At 33.4% G+C, this 13,880-nt stretch overlaps 1 protein-coding gene and 1 long non-coding RNA gene across 2 annotated transcripts; one reads left to right on the forward strand and one right to left on the reverse strand.

Annotated features, from left to right (window-relative positions):
- Positions 1-4,643: 4,643 nt before the first annotated feature.
- On the reverse strand, positions 4,644-6,298 carry LOC145000415 (transcription factor HY5-like). Its single transcript, XM_078959639.1, has 4 exons — positions 6,138-6,298; positions 5,136-5,319; positions 4,880-5,036; positions 4,644-4,780 (listed from the first exon to the last, which is right to left on the reverse strand). Exons 1-4 carry the CDS (start codon positions 6,232-6,234, stop codon positions 4,739-4,741), a joined length of 480 nt encoding a protein of 159 aa, XP_078815765.1. The 5' UTR covers positions 6,235-6,298; the 3' UTR covers positions 4,644-4,738.
- Positions 6,299-12,961: 6,663 nt separating this feature from the next.
- Positions 12,962-13,586, forward strand: LOC145002131 (uncharacterized). The gene is made up of 2 exons (XR_013661833.1): positions 12,962-13,167; positions 13,245-13,586. It is a non-coding gene; the product is annotated as an uncharacterized LOC145002131 (long non-coding RNA).
- Positions 13,587-13,880: the final 294 nt, after the last annotated feature.

Here is a 13,880-nt window from a genome sequence, read left to right on the forward strand (position 1 = left end):
TTATGTAGATCTTATTCGTTCTAAGTCGGATTGACATATGGTTTTTTCTAACATGCAGTTTAGAGTTTGTACATGAATTTAGACTATAAATTTGACATTTTTAGTTTTATGTTCATTAACTTATAGTCCCCCAAAATCGAGATATCAAAGCTGAAAGTTTTTAGTTTTTCAAATTTTTTGTATTTTGTGAAAGTTTTAAAACATGCATATCTAATTCGTTTGAAGTCAGATTGATAAACGAGTTTTTTTTTCAACTTGTCATTTAGAGTTTGTACATGATTTTAGACTATAATTTTGTCATTTTTGGTTTAATATTCAATGACTTACAGTCCCCCGAAGTCGGAATATCAAAACTGAAAATTTCAACTTTTTAAACTATTTGTTTTTGTATTTTGAATTATGTGAAAACGTTAACACATGCATATCTCATTTGTTTAAAGTTGGATTGACATATGGTTTATTCCAGAGTGTAGTTTAGAGTTTGTACATTATTTTAGACTATAATTTTGTCAATTTTGGTTTCATATCCAATGACTTACAATCCTCCGAAGTTGGGATGTCAATATGAAAAATTTTAAAGTTCAACCTACTAAGTAGTAATTAATTACCAAAAAATAATGATTTTTTAAGGTTTTCCGATTCTAAACCCACTTTATTCGGTTCCAACCTACCCACTTTGATGTTTATGGGTTTTTCGGTTCTAGATCCACTTTACCCGGTACCGTACTCGTAACCGAACCGGAATAAGTTCCTATATGCCGGTCTGGTTTCTAGTTCTACAAAATCATGTTGACTGGTTTCGGGTTTTCCGAGTACGGGTCCATCCGGTTTGGGTTTGGACCCACTTTCATCCATAGCTTGGGGTATCACGAAATTAGATATGAGATAATCCAAGAATGGCAATTTAGAAGTCAGACCGCTTCTAAATCCGAAACACATAAAATACATTGCTATTTTGTGTTCTTTATGAGATAGAGAATTACTTATGATCAATTTTGTGTATTTAGGTAATCAACCCGATTTTGGAACACTTATCATCCTTATATAAATGTAAGAAAATAATTGGAAGTTGGTTAATGGTGGTCACATGTATTTTGACGATAAAATGTGGTTATAAATATGGTTATTTAGACATAACCGAATCTGACATCATCATGATGTCACAACATATTTTTGGCGGAAATTTGAATGGTTGGAACTGCTAGGGCTCAATAGTGGGGTTTCCCCTAGACCTTGTGGTGATGCCCCTTGGTACCCTGTACGCAGAGGCTTTGCCTTTGGACCCTCATATTTTCGAGTTTATATTTATCATTCCGAATGTGCACCCCACATCTTCGTTCTCGGTGAGTAAATATAAGTTAGTCCATCACTTCCAAACAATAAGGTGTTGTTTGGTTCGTAGAATGCTACTGAAAGAATTTGAATTGGAATTGAAAAAGGAATTTATTAAGAATTTGAATACAATTCCATATTCTGTTTGGTTGTTAGGAAATTGAATTGGAATTAATTCCAGATTCTGTTTGACTCGCGGGAAATGGAATTTGAAATCATGTAAAATGATAGAATTACCGCTTTTCCCTATTTTGCTTAATTTTACCTTGTTTTCTAACTTATATGTAAAGACAATGATGGGTGGCGGTGATGGTGGTGGCGAGAACGTTGATGATAGTGATGGTGGCATTGATTGTGGTTGCGGAAGTGGTGGTGATGGTGTCAGTGGCAGCTAGTGGCGTCGATGACGACAATAATGGTGATGGTGGTGGCAGTAAAGGCGATGGTGGCAACGTTAGTAGTAATGGTGGCATCGAAGGCAGTGACGGTGACGCAGGTGATGGTGGGTGGTGGCGGTGGCAACGGTGATAGTGGTAGTCAGTGGCGGTGGTGGTGGCAAATGCGGCGATGGTGGTGGTTGTGGCGGCAACGGTGGTGATGGTGGTCAGGGGCGGCAGTGGCAGTGGTGGCAGCGGTAGCGGTGGTGGTGGTGGTGAGTTTTCTGATAAATATAAGGGATATATTTGTAATCTGCCTCTTTCCTTGATGAGAAGGAAAGTTTTCCATCCAACTTTGGAAGAAATTCACTTTAAACTCCATATTGTGGAAAATTTATTTCATTTAGGAATCTTTTTCCCTCCTCTAAATCCAACCAAACGTATGAATTGAAGGGAATTGAAATTTTTTTCCATAGTATTCCATTCTTTTCGTGCCAACCAAGTGCACCTTAAGGATGTCATATATTAATGGAAACAAACACCTAAAACTCGTACCGGATAGGGGTAGCAATCCCAACCGTAATGACAAAGAAATGACTATATTATTCAATTATTCAATTCAAATGGGCAAAACGTGAAGGTGGTTTTTTATTTTTTGAAAGAGATAAAATGTCTTCTGTCTTTTTTCATGTCTACGGAATAAGATATGGACATTTTTTTTTTTTTTTTTTTTTTTCGTAAAAAAATTGTTTGTTTTTTAAAGTTTTCTATAAAAAAAGAATGGTGTTGTTGGTGTTGGTGTTAATGGTGGTAGAGGTGTGGTGGCTGTGGTAGGGGTGTAGGTGGGTGGTGGTAGTGGCAGAGGTGGGGGTGGTGGTTGTTGCGGCGGCGTTGTTGGCAATGGTGGCGGAGGAAGTGGTGGTGGTGGAAAAAGAAATATCAGATAGGATTAGAACTTAGAAAATGTCCTTCCAAGTTAGAGAAGTTATTTTTTTATCTTCCAAAAAAAGATGACAAAAATACATGCATTTTTATGTCTTTTGTCGTTTGAAAAAAAAAATATTTTAATGTTGCTGTAGTATGCGGTAGTCATTTAGCATGCACTGGTTGGATTATAATTGATCCTAGCTGTAGATGTTTTTCGATGTCAGGCTCTTTAACTAGAAACGGGAAGAGCCCTATAACATGGTTTTAATGTGCATAGAATACTTAGACCAGATTTTAGTGACTTCATGTGGGCTTCATACGTCTCCACATGGTCTTCAGATCCTTGATCCTGTCATGTCTTTACATGTGGTAGCCTTGTGTTGGGTGTGAGGTTATATTCTCATAGTTTGGTTTATAAAATACCATTCCAACTATTGTTTTGTTTTGTTTTTTTGTTTTTTTTTTTTAAATCTACCAATGGTATTTTAAAAAACAAAACGATAGATCGTTGCCTTCGAATGATGTTTTTGGTTACCTTTTTGACATCAACCCTTCTTTAAATTGGTTTAAATCAGCAAATAATATACTCAATGTTGTATCATAATAGATGTACTATGAAATCATTTGGTACAATGCAAACTCTTCAAACTTATGTGAGGATTGATTGTTGTTTTGTGTTTTGTTTGTTCTTAACTAAATGTAACTAGATCATAGATGTACTATGAAATCATTTCGTTTGTTCTTAACTAAATGTGACAAAACAGATAATTACAACTATAATCACTCCATGGATCGGATAATAATGCCTTGGTTCTTATTTTAATACAATAATTACTATCAATCAAAATTTTAATTAATATTTCTTTTATCGTATCTTAGTTTAATTTATTTATTTTAAACCCACACACTTTTTTTATATGTTTTAAAAGAACATTATTATTTTGATTTATTCACGAATTAAAACAGATTATCAACTCTCTTTGCCAATGTTATAATTAATTTTTTTTTTATATATATAGGTGCAAATAGATTTCATTATTCGATGGATTCGACACATAAGGCATCTTGATGACCAACAAGATGCCTAACAAAAGTTTTGTCTCAAGCAAATATACCAACAATACATTGCAGAAAATTAAATGTAAAGAAAACTAACACTACCATGTAGAAAATTAAATAAGTGTTTGACTTATCTTTTAAGAGGTTAAAAATCTTTTTATGAAAAAATAAAAGGTAAAAGATGTTTGGTAAAAACATTTTGAAAGTTACTTTTTGATTTTAGATATAAGGAAAACTGTTTTTTTATAAAAATCAGGAAAACCGATTTTTTGTAACTTTTTCAAAAGAGACTTTTATCTCTAAAAAAGATAAGCCAAACATCCTCCAATTGTAAAGAAAACTAACCCTACCATGAATGACTAGGGGTGTTCGAAATACCCAAAACCTAAAAACCATCAACCCAAATTGATTTTCAGATTAACTTAACTTAACCTGTTATTTTGACTTTTTTTGAAATGGTAAAATCTTTTTTTTTTTTTAGTTCGGTTAATGTTCATGTCTTTTGGCACATGTGGTTAACCGAAAACTTGATTTTTATTTTATATTTTAAGATTACATTAAGTTAAGTTTAAAGTCTCAAGTTAATATTAAATTTATTATTAGGAATTATCTATTTCATTTAACATTTGTCATATCTTTTATGTTTTAAGATTATATTTAAGTTTGAAGTTTCAAGTTAATATTGGTTTATTATTAGAAATTATCAAAATTTCAATCAACAATTATTGTAAAAATATAATACAATCTACATCTTTTCATTATGCTTTAACCTAAGTAAATGAATATTATGTTACTTTCACATGTTTTAGAAAATAAAAATCTTCATCAATTATTATTACTTAGGTTCAAAAAATTTGCAAACTGCAGTTAACCTTTTGAAATGCAATCTCATTTTAAAATAAATCTTCTATAATCACACAATTATCACCATTAACAATCATCACCACATTAAATAAAAACAATAATAACTTTTTAACTTATGAAATTCCTCGCTACACCACTCATTCGTATACACTTTTGCTTCTAAATCTATATTAACCTATTTATTTCCTTTCTTGCATACCAGACGTCGTGTTCTTCAAGATCTGCATACACAACAATTCAATCAAAAACACATTAAAAAAAAAACATAATCTAAACTTCAATCTTAAAAAATATATAAAATGTCAAAATGATTTTATTACGTGTCTAAGCATCTGGTTTTCATTTTGCATTGTGGACAAACGTTCTTCAAGCTCCGAGTTCTTCTTCTCCAACTCTTTAACTCGGCTCTCCAACTCGTTCATGTACGCCTTCTTTCTCTCTCTTGCTTGTTGAGCCGATACTCTATTCCTCAACAATCTTTATTTTTTACTCATATAAAAAAACGTAATTACCAATTTGCCACTTGAAGATAAACTACTACAAAACAAAATCTTACTTTATATTATCTTATATTACCTCTTTAATCGCTTGCTTTCTCTATCAGCAGGAGTTTTCCCTCTTTTCTTTGTTCCTTCAGCTGAGTGTTGAACCCGGTCTGGATTATTTGGATTTGAACCGGTTTCTCTGCCGGATCTTGATGCTCCGGCGGCTTCTCCGCCCATATCCGGCACTCTTCTGATCTCGTCATCACTTTCCATTCCTATCATTACGAATAAGACAGATATTAATTTTTTAAGTTTTATTGAAATACACGTCAGCATCTCAAACTATTATTTTAATTTATTTTATTAGAAAATAGATTAACTTGAGAAGTTCTTATCCAAACAAAACATATATTTTAATAGTTATCAATATTTAATTGATAACTACATGCACTTTGCATAAAAATTGTTACTTTTGTTCGAAAATAAAATTAGAATGCGTTTAATTGCAATGGGTTTTAGAAATACAAAAAATTATGCAAATTTGCAAAAACAAAAGTAAAGATTGCATTTCATGATTTCATCCTCATCAATCAATCGATTTTACAATCTAGAACTATCGTTTGTGAAATCGTGTAAACACTGATATTTGATGATCGGCAATATGAGGTTTGAAGTAAATCCAGATAAAATGTCGCAGATTATTTAGAATGTTTAAGGAATTTGAAGAAAAATTAATTTTTGAACATAATTGTCACACTCAATAGATTCAAATGCCAGACTCAGATTCCTTTCACTTTTTGCCTCAAGATTTTCAAATCACTACGCAACAAATAGAACAAACACAATCACGCCAATCAAGCTCCAACAACAAGTAAATGATCACACGATCTTCAATCTTAAAAATCATGTAAAATCTGACACGATTGGATCTCCATTTACCGAATATATTGAATTAATAACTGTTTTCGAGCTTAATCATTTTGTTTAATAAAAATCCAGTTCCTAATTCAGTATACGACGATAAACCACTTACAAGAGATTGAACAGATGTACTACAGATTACAGAACAGATGAGATTCAAAAGAAAACCAACCTTCTTTAATTTCAATTTGTAGAGCAGAGCTTGAAGATCTCTCACTACTTGAAGGTAAACTCGGCGCCATGGAACTCGTTGCTGCTTGCTCCTGCATTTTCACTAGTCGCCAGAGAAGATTATACTTTTCTTTGTGAAATTGATGACACAGAAAGCGGAGATGACGAGGGCGGGAGGATATTGGTGTTAGAGAGAGAAAGTAAGAGAGAGAAGGGATAGGAATCGTTGGATGATTATTGATCGGACGGAGGAGGAAACTTGAACGTGGAAGCTTGCTGAGCCACAATGTGTACGGGTTAATCCAAAGGCAGCTGGAAGGGACACGTGGAGCGCATAATGACGTTAAGATGATGAGATGATCTGTCGGCTAGAATTCGTTGAGTGACTGACAATTTATAGGATGTAGGTCCTACATTTTATATAGAATGTCAGTGTGATCCATAAAGTGCTCTAAAACAAAAATTATTAGGCTTTTTGGTATACCATTGACGAAGAAGCTTGTGGTCTACGTGGTTACGAGCGTTGTTCGTGCACACTACACCCGTATACCGTGGTTGGGCATTTTCGTGGTGGGGAAGACGAACGACAACGTCCAATCAGAGCTTCTTCTTCTCTCAGCTCTTCTTCTTCTCTCTCTCTCTCTCTCTCTCTCTCTCTCTCTTCGTTTTTCTGTTCGTGGTCGTGGAGTGTACTCCATGGCTTTGTGGCACTGATTGGTGGTGATCGATCTGGAAGCTCTCCACAACCGTTGTCGTGGAGAGTATAGCAGATGGCCTTAGACCTTGTGGTATACATACCAATAATGATTCGTGGTCTAGTTGGCCACGACAAAGACTCGTGCAGATCATCCCGACATTCCGTGGTCGGGCGTGGTCGTGATACTTCGTGTTTCCGACGACGAATTCAAACGAAGAAAGCGATTGGTGGTTGGTTTTTTGGCTATTTTTTTTCAAACTCAACCACAAAACACAAAACACAAAACACATATACATAGATTCCACAAAACATATGAAATTTATAAAAACTTTTGACTCGGATGACGACGTAGAATTCGTTGAGATATTCTTCAACGTTGTGCAACAAATTCACGACGAAGTAAGTTCGAATGCTACTCGTACAAGGGCGGTCGTCAATCGTGATCGCCAAGCCGCACACGACTTATTGATACGTGATTACTTTGCCGATAATTATCTTTATAATGACGACTCGTTAGAACGTCGTTTCCGTCTGAATAAGGCTATATTTTTACGTATTAGTAATGTTTTAGAATCTCGTTATGATTTTTTCAAACAAAAACCAAAACGCTAGAGGAAGAATGAGTTTTAGTAGTATACAAAAATGTGTGGCTGCTCTTAGGTATTTGGGATACGGTATAACATTTGATGCATCTGACGAATACGTGAAAGTATCCGAGAGGACCGCAGTTGAATGTGTAGATTGGTTTTTTTGCATGTGTTTATGAGGTTTTACACGAAAAATATTTGCGCAAACCTACTCAACGTGATATTGAGAGATTATAATTAGCTCATGAAGAAATGCATGAATTTCCGAGTATACTTGACAGTCTAGAATGTACGCATGTGGCTTGGGAAAAATGTCCAAATGCATGGCGTGGTCAGTTCACTCGAGGAGTTATAGGTGAACCAACTATCATCCTAGAAGTTGTTGTATCTCAAGATTTGTGGATATGACATGCTTTTTTTGGAGTAGCGGTGTCTAACAACGACCTTAATGTTGTTGGCTAGTCTCCACTTTTCAACGATATTTGCACCGGCAAAGCACCTGATATGACGTTCACGGTGAACGGGCACGCATACAAATACGGTTACTACCTTGGTGATGGGATATACCCAGATTATCTACATTGATGAAGGCATACTCGGTTCCTCGAAGTGAAAAAACAATTACAAAAAAACAGAAATCGGCGAGATAGGATATCGAGATGGCATTCGGAGTCCTTAAGCAGACATGACTTGTAGTGAAATACGCTACATGACTCTGGGATGAAGAAAGAATTAAACGAATGGTCCTAGCATGTATTATAATGCATAATATGATTATTGAAGATGAAGATCGAACGATTTGCACGTATGATCCAAACGACGTTGTCTTTCCAATTGAGAAGTTCGTACCCGAAACAAATGCGTTTTTAGAGCGAATTGTTAAAATTCATAATAGTGAAACGTGTTTCAATCTTCGAGAAGATATCACGAAATATTTGTACCAACGTAGTATGAACGACGATTAGATTGTTTATATGTATGTTTTTTTTTTTTCTTTTTTAAATTAATGTAATGTTTTTTTTTCTAGTTTAAAAAAATGAATGCTTTTTAATTATAAAAAATGGAATTTTATTGTATTTTTAAATTTAAAAAAAATAAAAATAATGATGTGGAATGGTGTGTTAGTGGTAGGTATCCCATGTTAGTGGTAGATGAATATGGTGCTGATGTGGCACCCACCACGTATGTGTTATGTGGTGGGTATAACGGATAACCTTATATTCTTTTGTTGAGTTGTGCGGATAAAAAGAGTAAATTACAAGAATGGTTTCTATCGTTTGCGGTAATTTGTGTCTGGTCTTTCAGAAGGTCCTTGGTATTTGTGTTGGTTACACACTTGGTCTATACTGTTTGTTTTTGTCAGTGGTGAAAACAGGAATTTTGATATCAGGATGCAAACATTGTTAATATATATATATATATATATATATATATATATATATATATATATATATATATATATATATATATTTTATGTAGTTATCCACTACATTAAAAAAGATATGGTACAATCCTTTTAATTGAAGGTACAATAACATAAAACATGTATATAAATAATTTATATATATAAATATATAATAACTTTTTGGGGATACTGTAGTACCCCCACCACCCCATGTAGCTTCATCACTGGTTTTTGTTACGTGTTTGTTCCATGTCTTACCTAAAAAGATTATTATTTAAATAGGAAAAATAGTGGGTATGTAAGGTAAGGTGAGAGAAGTGAGGTTAAGAGTGTTTAATTAAATAAATTAAAAGATCAATGATAAAATAGTTTTTTAGGTAAGACAAGAACCAAACACGTAACAAAAACAAATAATAGAGACCTTTCAAATTAAAAAAATAAGTTAGAGATCAAACGCACAAATTACCCTAAACCATAGGGACCATTCGTGTAATTTACTCAGATAAAAATAATTAGAAGGGTAAATTATACTAATTGTTCCTCGTGTATATATGTCAGGAAGCGTATTTAGTCTTTGTTTTTAAAAGTTAACTCGGACCGTCCCTCATTTCTTTTAAACTTGCACGTTTCATCCTTATTGATATAAAATGACTATTTTGACCTTAATAATTTCTTTTTTCATTTTTTATTTATATAATTTTTTATTAAAAAATAAGAATAAAATAAATACCCCCACCCTTCCTCCTTCCATTACCTAACTCTTTCCGCATTTGTTTCCTTCTTTCTCACTTGATCCCGATGCCAACGAAAACTCCATCGCCGCCACCTTCACCAACTCTACCATCATTACTGTCATCTCTAACCCTTAAAACCTACAACACGATTCAACCATAGCCACCATATTCTCCACATATTACCCACCTCACAAAGAATCTATCGAATCAAAATCAAAATCGATTGGGCCATCCATGGTGGTGATTTTTTCATATTTGTCGAGGTCATACTTGTTGGGGTTGCTTTCTTCATCGAGCTTCAACAAAAGAATATGCCCAACTAACCATAACTCTATTTGATTTTCCAAATTGCATGATAGAAAATTGACTTTCGAGATTTCATCTATACCAAGCCCTAATTTATCCTCGATATGATGTGATGAACAATCAAAGTTCTATAACAGAAGAGGGAAATCCATGGTGGTAATTTTTTTAGGGTAAACTCATATCTGCTTAAAGGTTGAACTAATACAAGTGTGTGTTTCCAGAAGAATCCATTGAAGCAAAATCAAACCTAACCAACCTGAAACTCAAAATCAAAATCGATTTAGGAAGGATGGAGAAAAGGGAACGAGAGAATGGAGATAAGCTGCTCAGTGAAACAATTGGGAATGACAGCTGTTGGAGAATAAACATTTACCCGTTTCCTCCGGTCTCTTCTTCTCCTTTTATTGGAAACATAAATTTGTGATGGTTTGTTCGTGGTGTTGCTGGAAGGGTGTTCATCAGATGGAGTGTAGAGGTGGGAAAAGATGATCTAGACACCAAAACCTTCCTCCTTTCCGTTAACTTGAACGCCGAAAACTACCTCCATATTTGTCTGAAATCATTGATCTAAATGTCGCCGGAATATTGGAGGCTGAGGGTTTGATGTGTCGTCGGAATATTAGAGTGCGAGGATGTTGTTTAATGAGAGAACAAATAAATAAGGAGAATGACCATTTTTTTAGATATAATTTATAATTAATAGTACTAAATAAACAAAAAATAATTGGAAAATAGATAAATAAAGGGCATTATGGTTATTTCAGATCTAGTATGAACTAAATTCGCAACAAAACCACGTATTAGGAACGAAGCGTGCAACTTTTAAACAAACGATGGACGGTCTGAGTTAATTTTAAAAAATAATGACTAAACACATTTTCTAGCATGTGCACAAGGAACTGTTGATGTAACTAACCCTAATTAGAAATTTGGAACATTAAGAAATAATCCAATCTAAATTGAAATAAGACAAGAAGATGGTTGTAAGTTTGCAACTAACAAATTTGTTCTAACACGGTGGTATAGGATGTTTGCTGATTTGGTCCCTTTGACATAGTGAAATTATGCTCAAACTATCGCTCAAAGAAAGCGTATGGACACGAAAGATAAAACATCAATCTATACCTTTTTACAGGGCCGGTCCAAACATATATGATGCCCGGGGCGAAATGAAAAAAAATGACCCCTCAAAGACAAATATAATAAATATTCAAAAAAACATAATTTATTCTTTAATATAGACGTGTTCAATTAGCAATAACAAGCAAACTAAATTGTTTATATTTTTAGCTAATTTGAGTTTCAACCAACTTTAGGCGCTAAAAATCATTTAGGTAATAATTTTTTATATATATATAAGTTAAATAACCCATAAATTTTGGGCCCCTTGGAGTCGTGGGCCCTGAGCGGTCGCCCGGGTTGCCCACCGTCTGGACCGGCCCTGCCTTTTTAATAAATTTTCTAGTGGTTTGAAATGTATTAACTATCTTTTTTCATTATAAACCAGTCGAATACAACATTAATAGAACTTAAGTAGAGGTTGGTTCGCAAATTACGACTAGTCAGGAAGATTGAAAGTCTTTAATGAGATCATTAACTTCTATAATGGTTGCATGCGAAGAAAGTAAGTTTTGCCACTTAGATTAGAGTTCTCAGAGTCTAATCCGGACGTTGACGATTTTAGTAACTTTTTGATGCTAACTTTCAACCACTAACCAACTACTAAAAAAAATCTTATGCGTATCAAATGAAGATTGTGTGTATGACGAGTGTGCTTACGACGTTGTAATAATTGTATTGGAAAGTGGAAACAATAAAACCTCGGCAGAGTATACCTATTGGTTTCATTTTGTAAGAAAAACAAATCCGTGAGTTGGGCAAGATCTTATTACGGAGTTTATGGTCTTTTTCTTCTCTTTCGAAAAAAAAAAATGGTTATATATAACTTCAATATGACCCATTTTGTGTGAATAACTCAAAAGTACTACCATGAGTGAGATAGCTCTCAACTAAAAGTTTAGGGTTGAAGCGCCGTTCGGATCGAAATATATAAATTAGTGGTGCGTGTCTAGTTGCAAGACTATGTTGAAGTTTGGTGGTCATTTCATCCATCTATTATTATTATTATTATTATTATTATTATTATTATTATTATTATGATTATTATTTAATTTTATAAAAATGTATATCCAATTAAAATTATTGACCCATCTTAAATAATTTTATTGAACTATCTTAGTATTCTAAAATACATGTATTTTTATAGCTCATACTTTATATTTTAACAACCAAATCCAATATAAATAGCCCAATACAACTTAAATTAAAAAAGAAAATTAAAATAACAATTGTACGAAAACAAAATGACATTTTCTATCAAAGCCTGACAATTATCGAGTGATCACCATCAGGCATCACTCATCAACCCATCGACCATCTTAATTGCGAATCCACATCACTCTCAGGTGCGTCAGTGCCACCGTCAGCAGTCGCCGCTCGTCCATCTCCGTCATTATTAATGATACAATTTTAAAAATATATCAAAATATAAGATCTCGTTGGATACAATTGTAAGATCTTTAAATCTTTTTTGGTTTATACGACTCGATCCGAAACTACAACTAGTATTGTTTGATTTATTTATTTTTTTAAAATTTTCTATCGGTTTCATTGAAATTGTTAACCATATAGTTTTACGCTCTAGACTTGTAATTGTGCGTTTCTAAGTCATTTTAAAAAAAATAAAAGAAACTCACAAGTGTATTAACAAACATATTTTTTATAATTACAATTTTATACAGACGTAGTGGATAAACTGAAAACAAACTAAGATGACATACTTTTTTGGATGGTGAAGAACGGTATATGATATATTTATTTGTTACTTTTAGTGGTTAACCTAACTACATTTTGCCTTCCATAAAAATTAACGAACTGGAATATATATATATATATATATATATATATATATATATATATATATATATATATATATATATATATATATATATATATATATATATATATATATATATATATATATATATATATATATATATATATATATATATGAACCTCATCTAGTCTTCTGGGAGTATATCATACTCCACGACTTGGTCGTCGCTTGAGTTATTTTGCAAAGACTGCATAGACTTGAACTCTTAAGGCTATAAAATTCTTGATTCCTAGATTAAATAACTATTCATTGTTATTAATTGGGAAATTCTCCTGCATAAATATGGGAAACAAGACAGGTGTGGTGATTCTCATGTTGATTTCTTTCTTCGTATTGGTCTCAACAAGTAAGTAAACATTCATACATACATACATATAATGTTTCATTTATCAAATAAAATGTATAACATTCTCTCTTAATCAGATGGGGAACAACCTCCCAATTATCGAAATGCAAACCCGCCTGTATCACACAATCCACCAAAAATGGTGGCACCCCCACACCCAACTAGCCATATGGGAACAAGGAACCGGCTAGCCTGTAACGCTACCATAAATGGCTACTGTGAAGGGTCTGGAGGTAAAGCATACAACATCGGAAATAGGCCGTGTACAAATTACTGCCAAGGGAGAAGAGTTTGACATTTTAAAGTGAATGTTAATAATTTGCTTTTGTTTAGCTTGGATTGTGCAATTACTAATCATTTCGAATTTATTAGTCTTGGTTTTCATAGTTTTCTGCATAATAAATTAATTAATTAAAATATTGGCTGCCTCATGTATAGGTGATGTTCAATCCAGAACATTCACAAAAGAAATAAAGTAATAAATAAACTCACTTTAGCAACGACAAAAAGCATCGCAATTGGTACTAGAAATCGTCGCAAATTCATCGTCGCTATTAGTTCATGTCTAATTGCTCAAAAAGCATCCTAGTTGTGTCGTTGCAAATATTTGTCGTCGCTAAAAGGAAATTGTCGTCACAAAAAAGTACATCGCTATTAGTTTTCTGGTACACCGATCAAAGTTTTTCCGGCCAAGCTGTCGGAGTCATGAGGCG

This window comes from Lactuca saligna, chromosome 6 (genome assembly GCF_052625555.1).
Source record: "Lactuca saligna cultivar CGN05327 chromosome 6, ASM5262555v1, whole genome shotgun sequence".
NCBI classification, from domain to species: domain Eukaryota; kingdom Viridiplantae; phylum Streptophyta; class Magnoliopsida; order Asterales; family Asteraceae; genus Lactuca; species Lactuca saligna.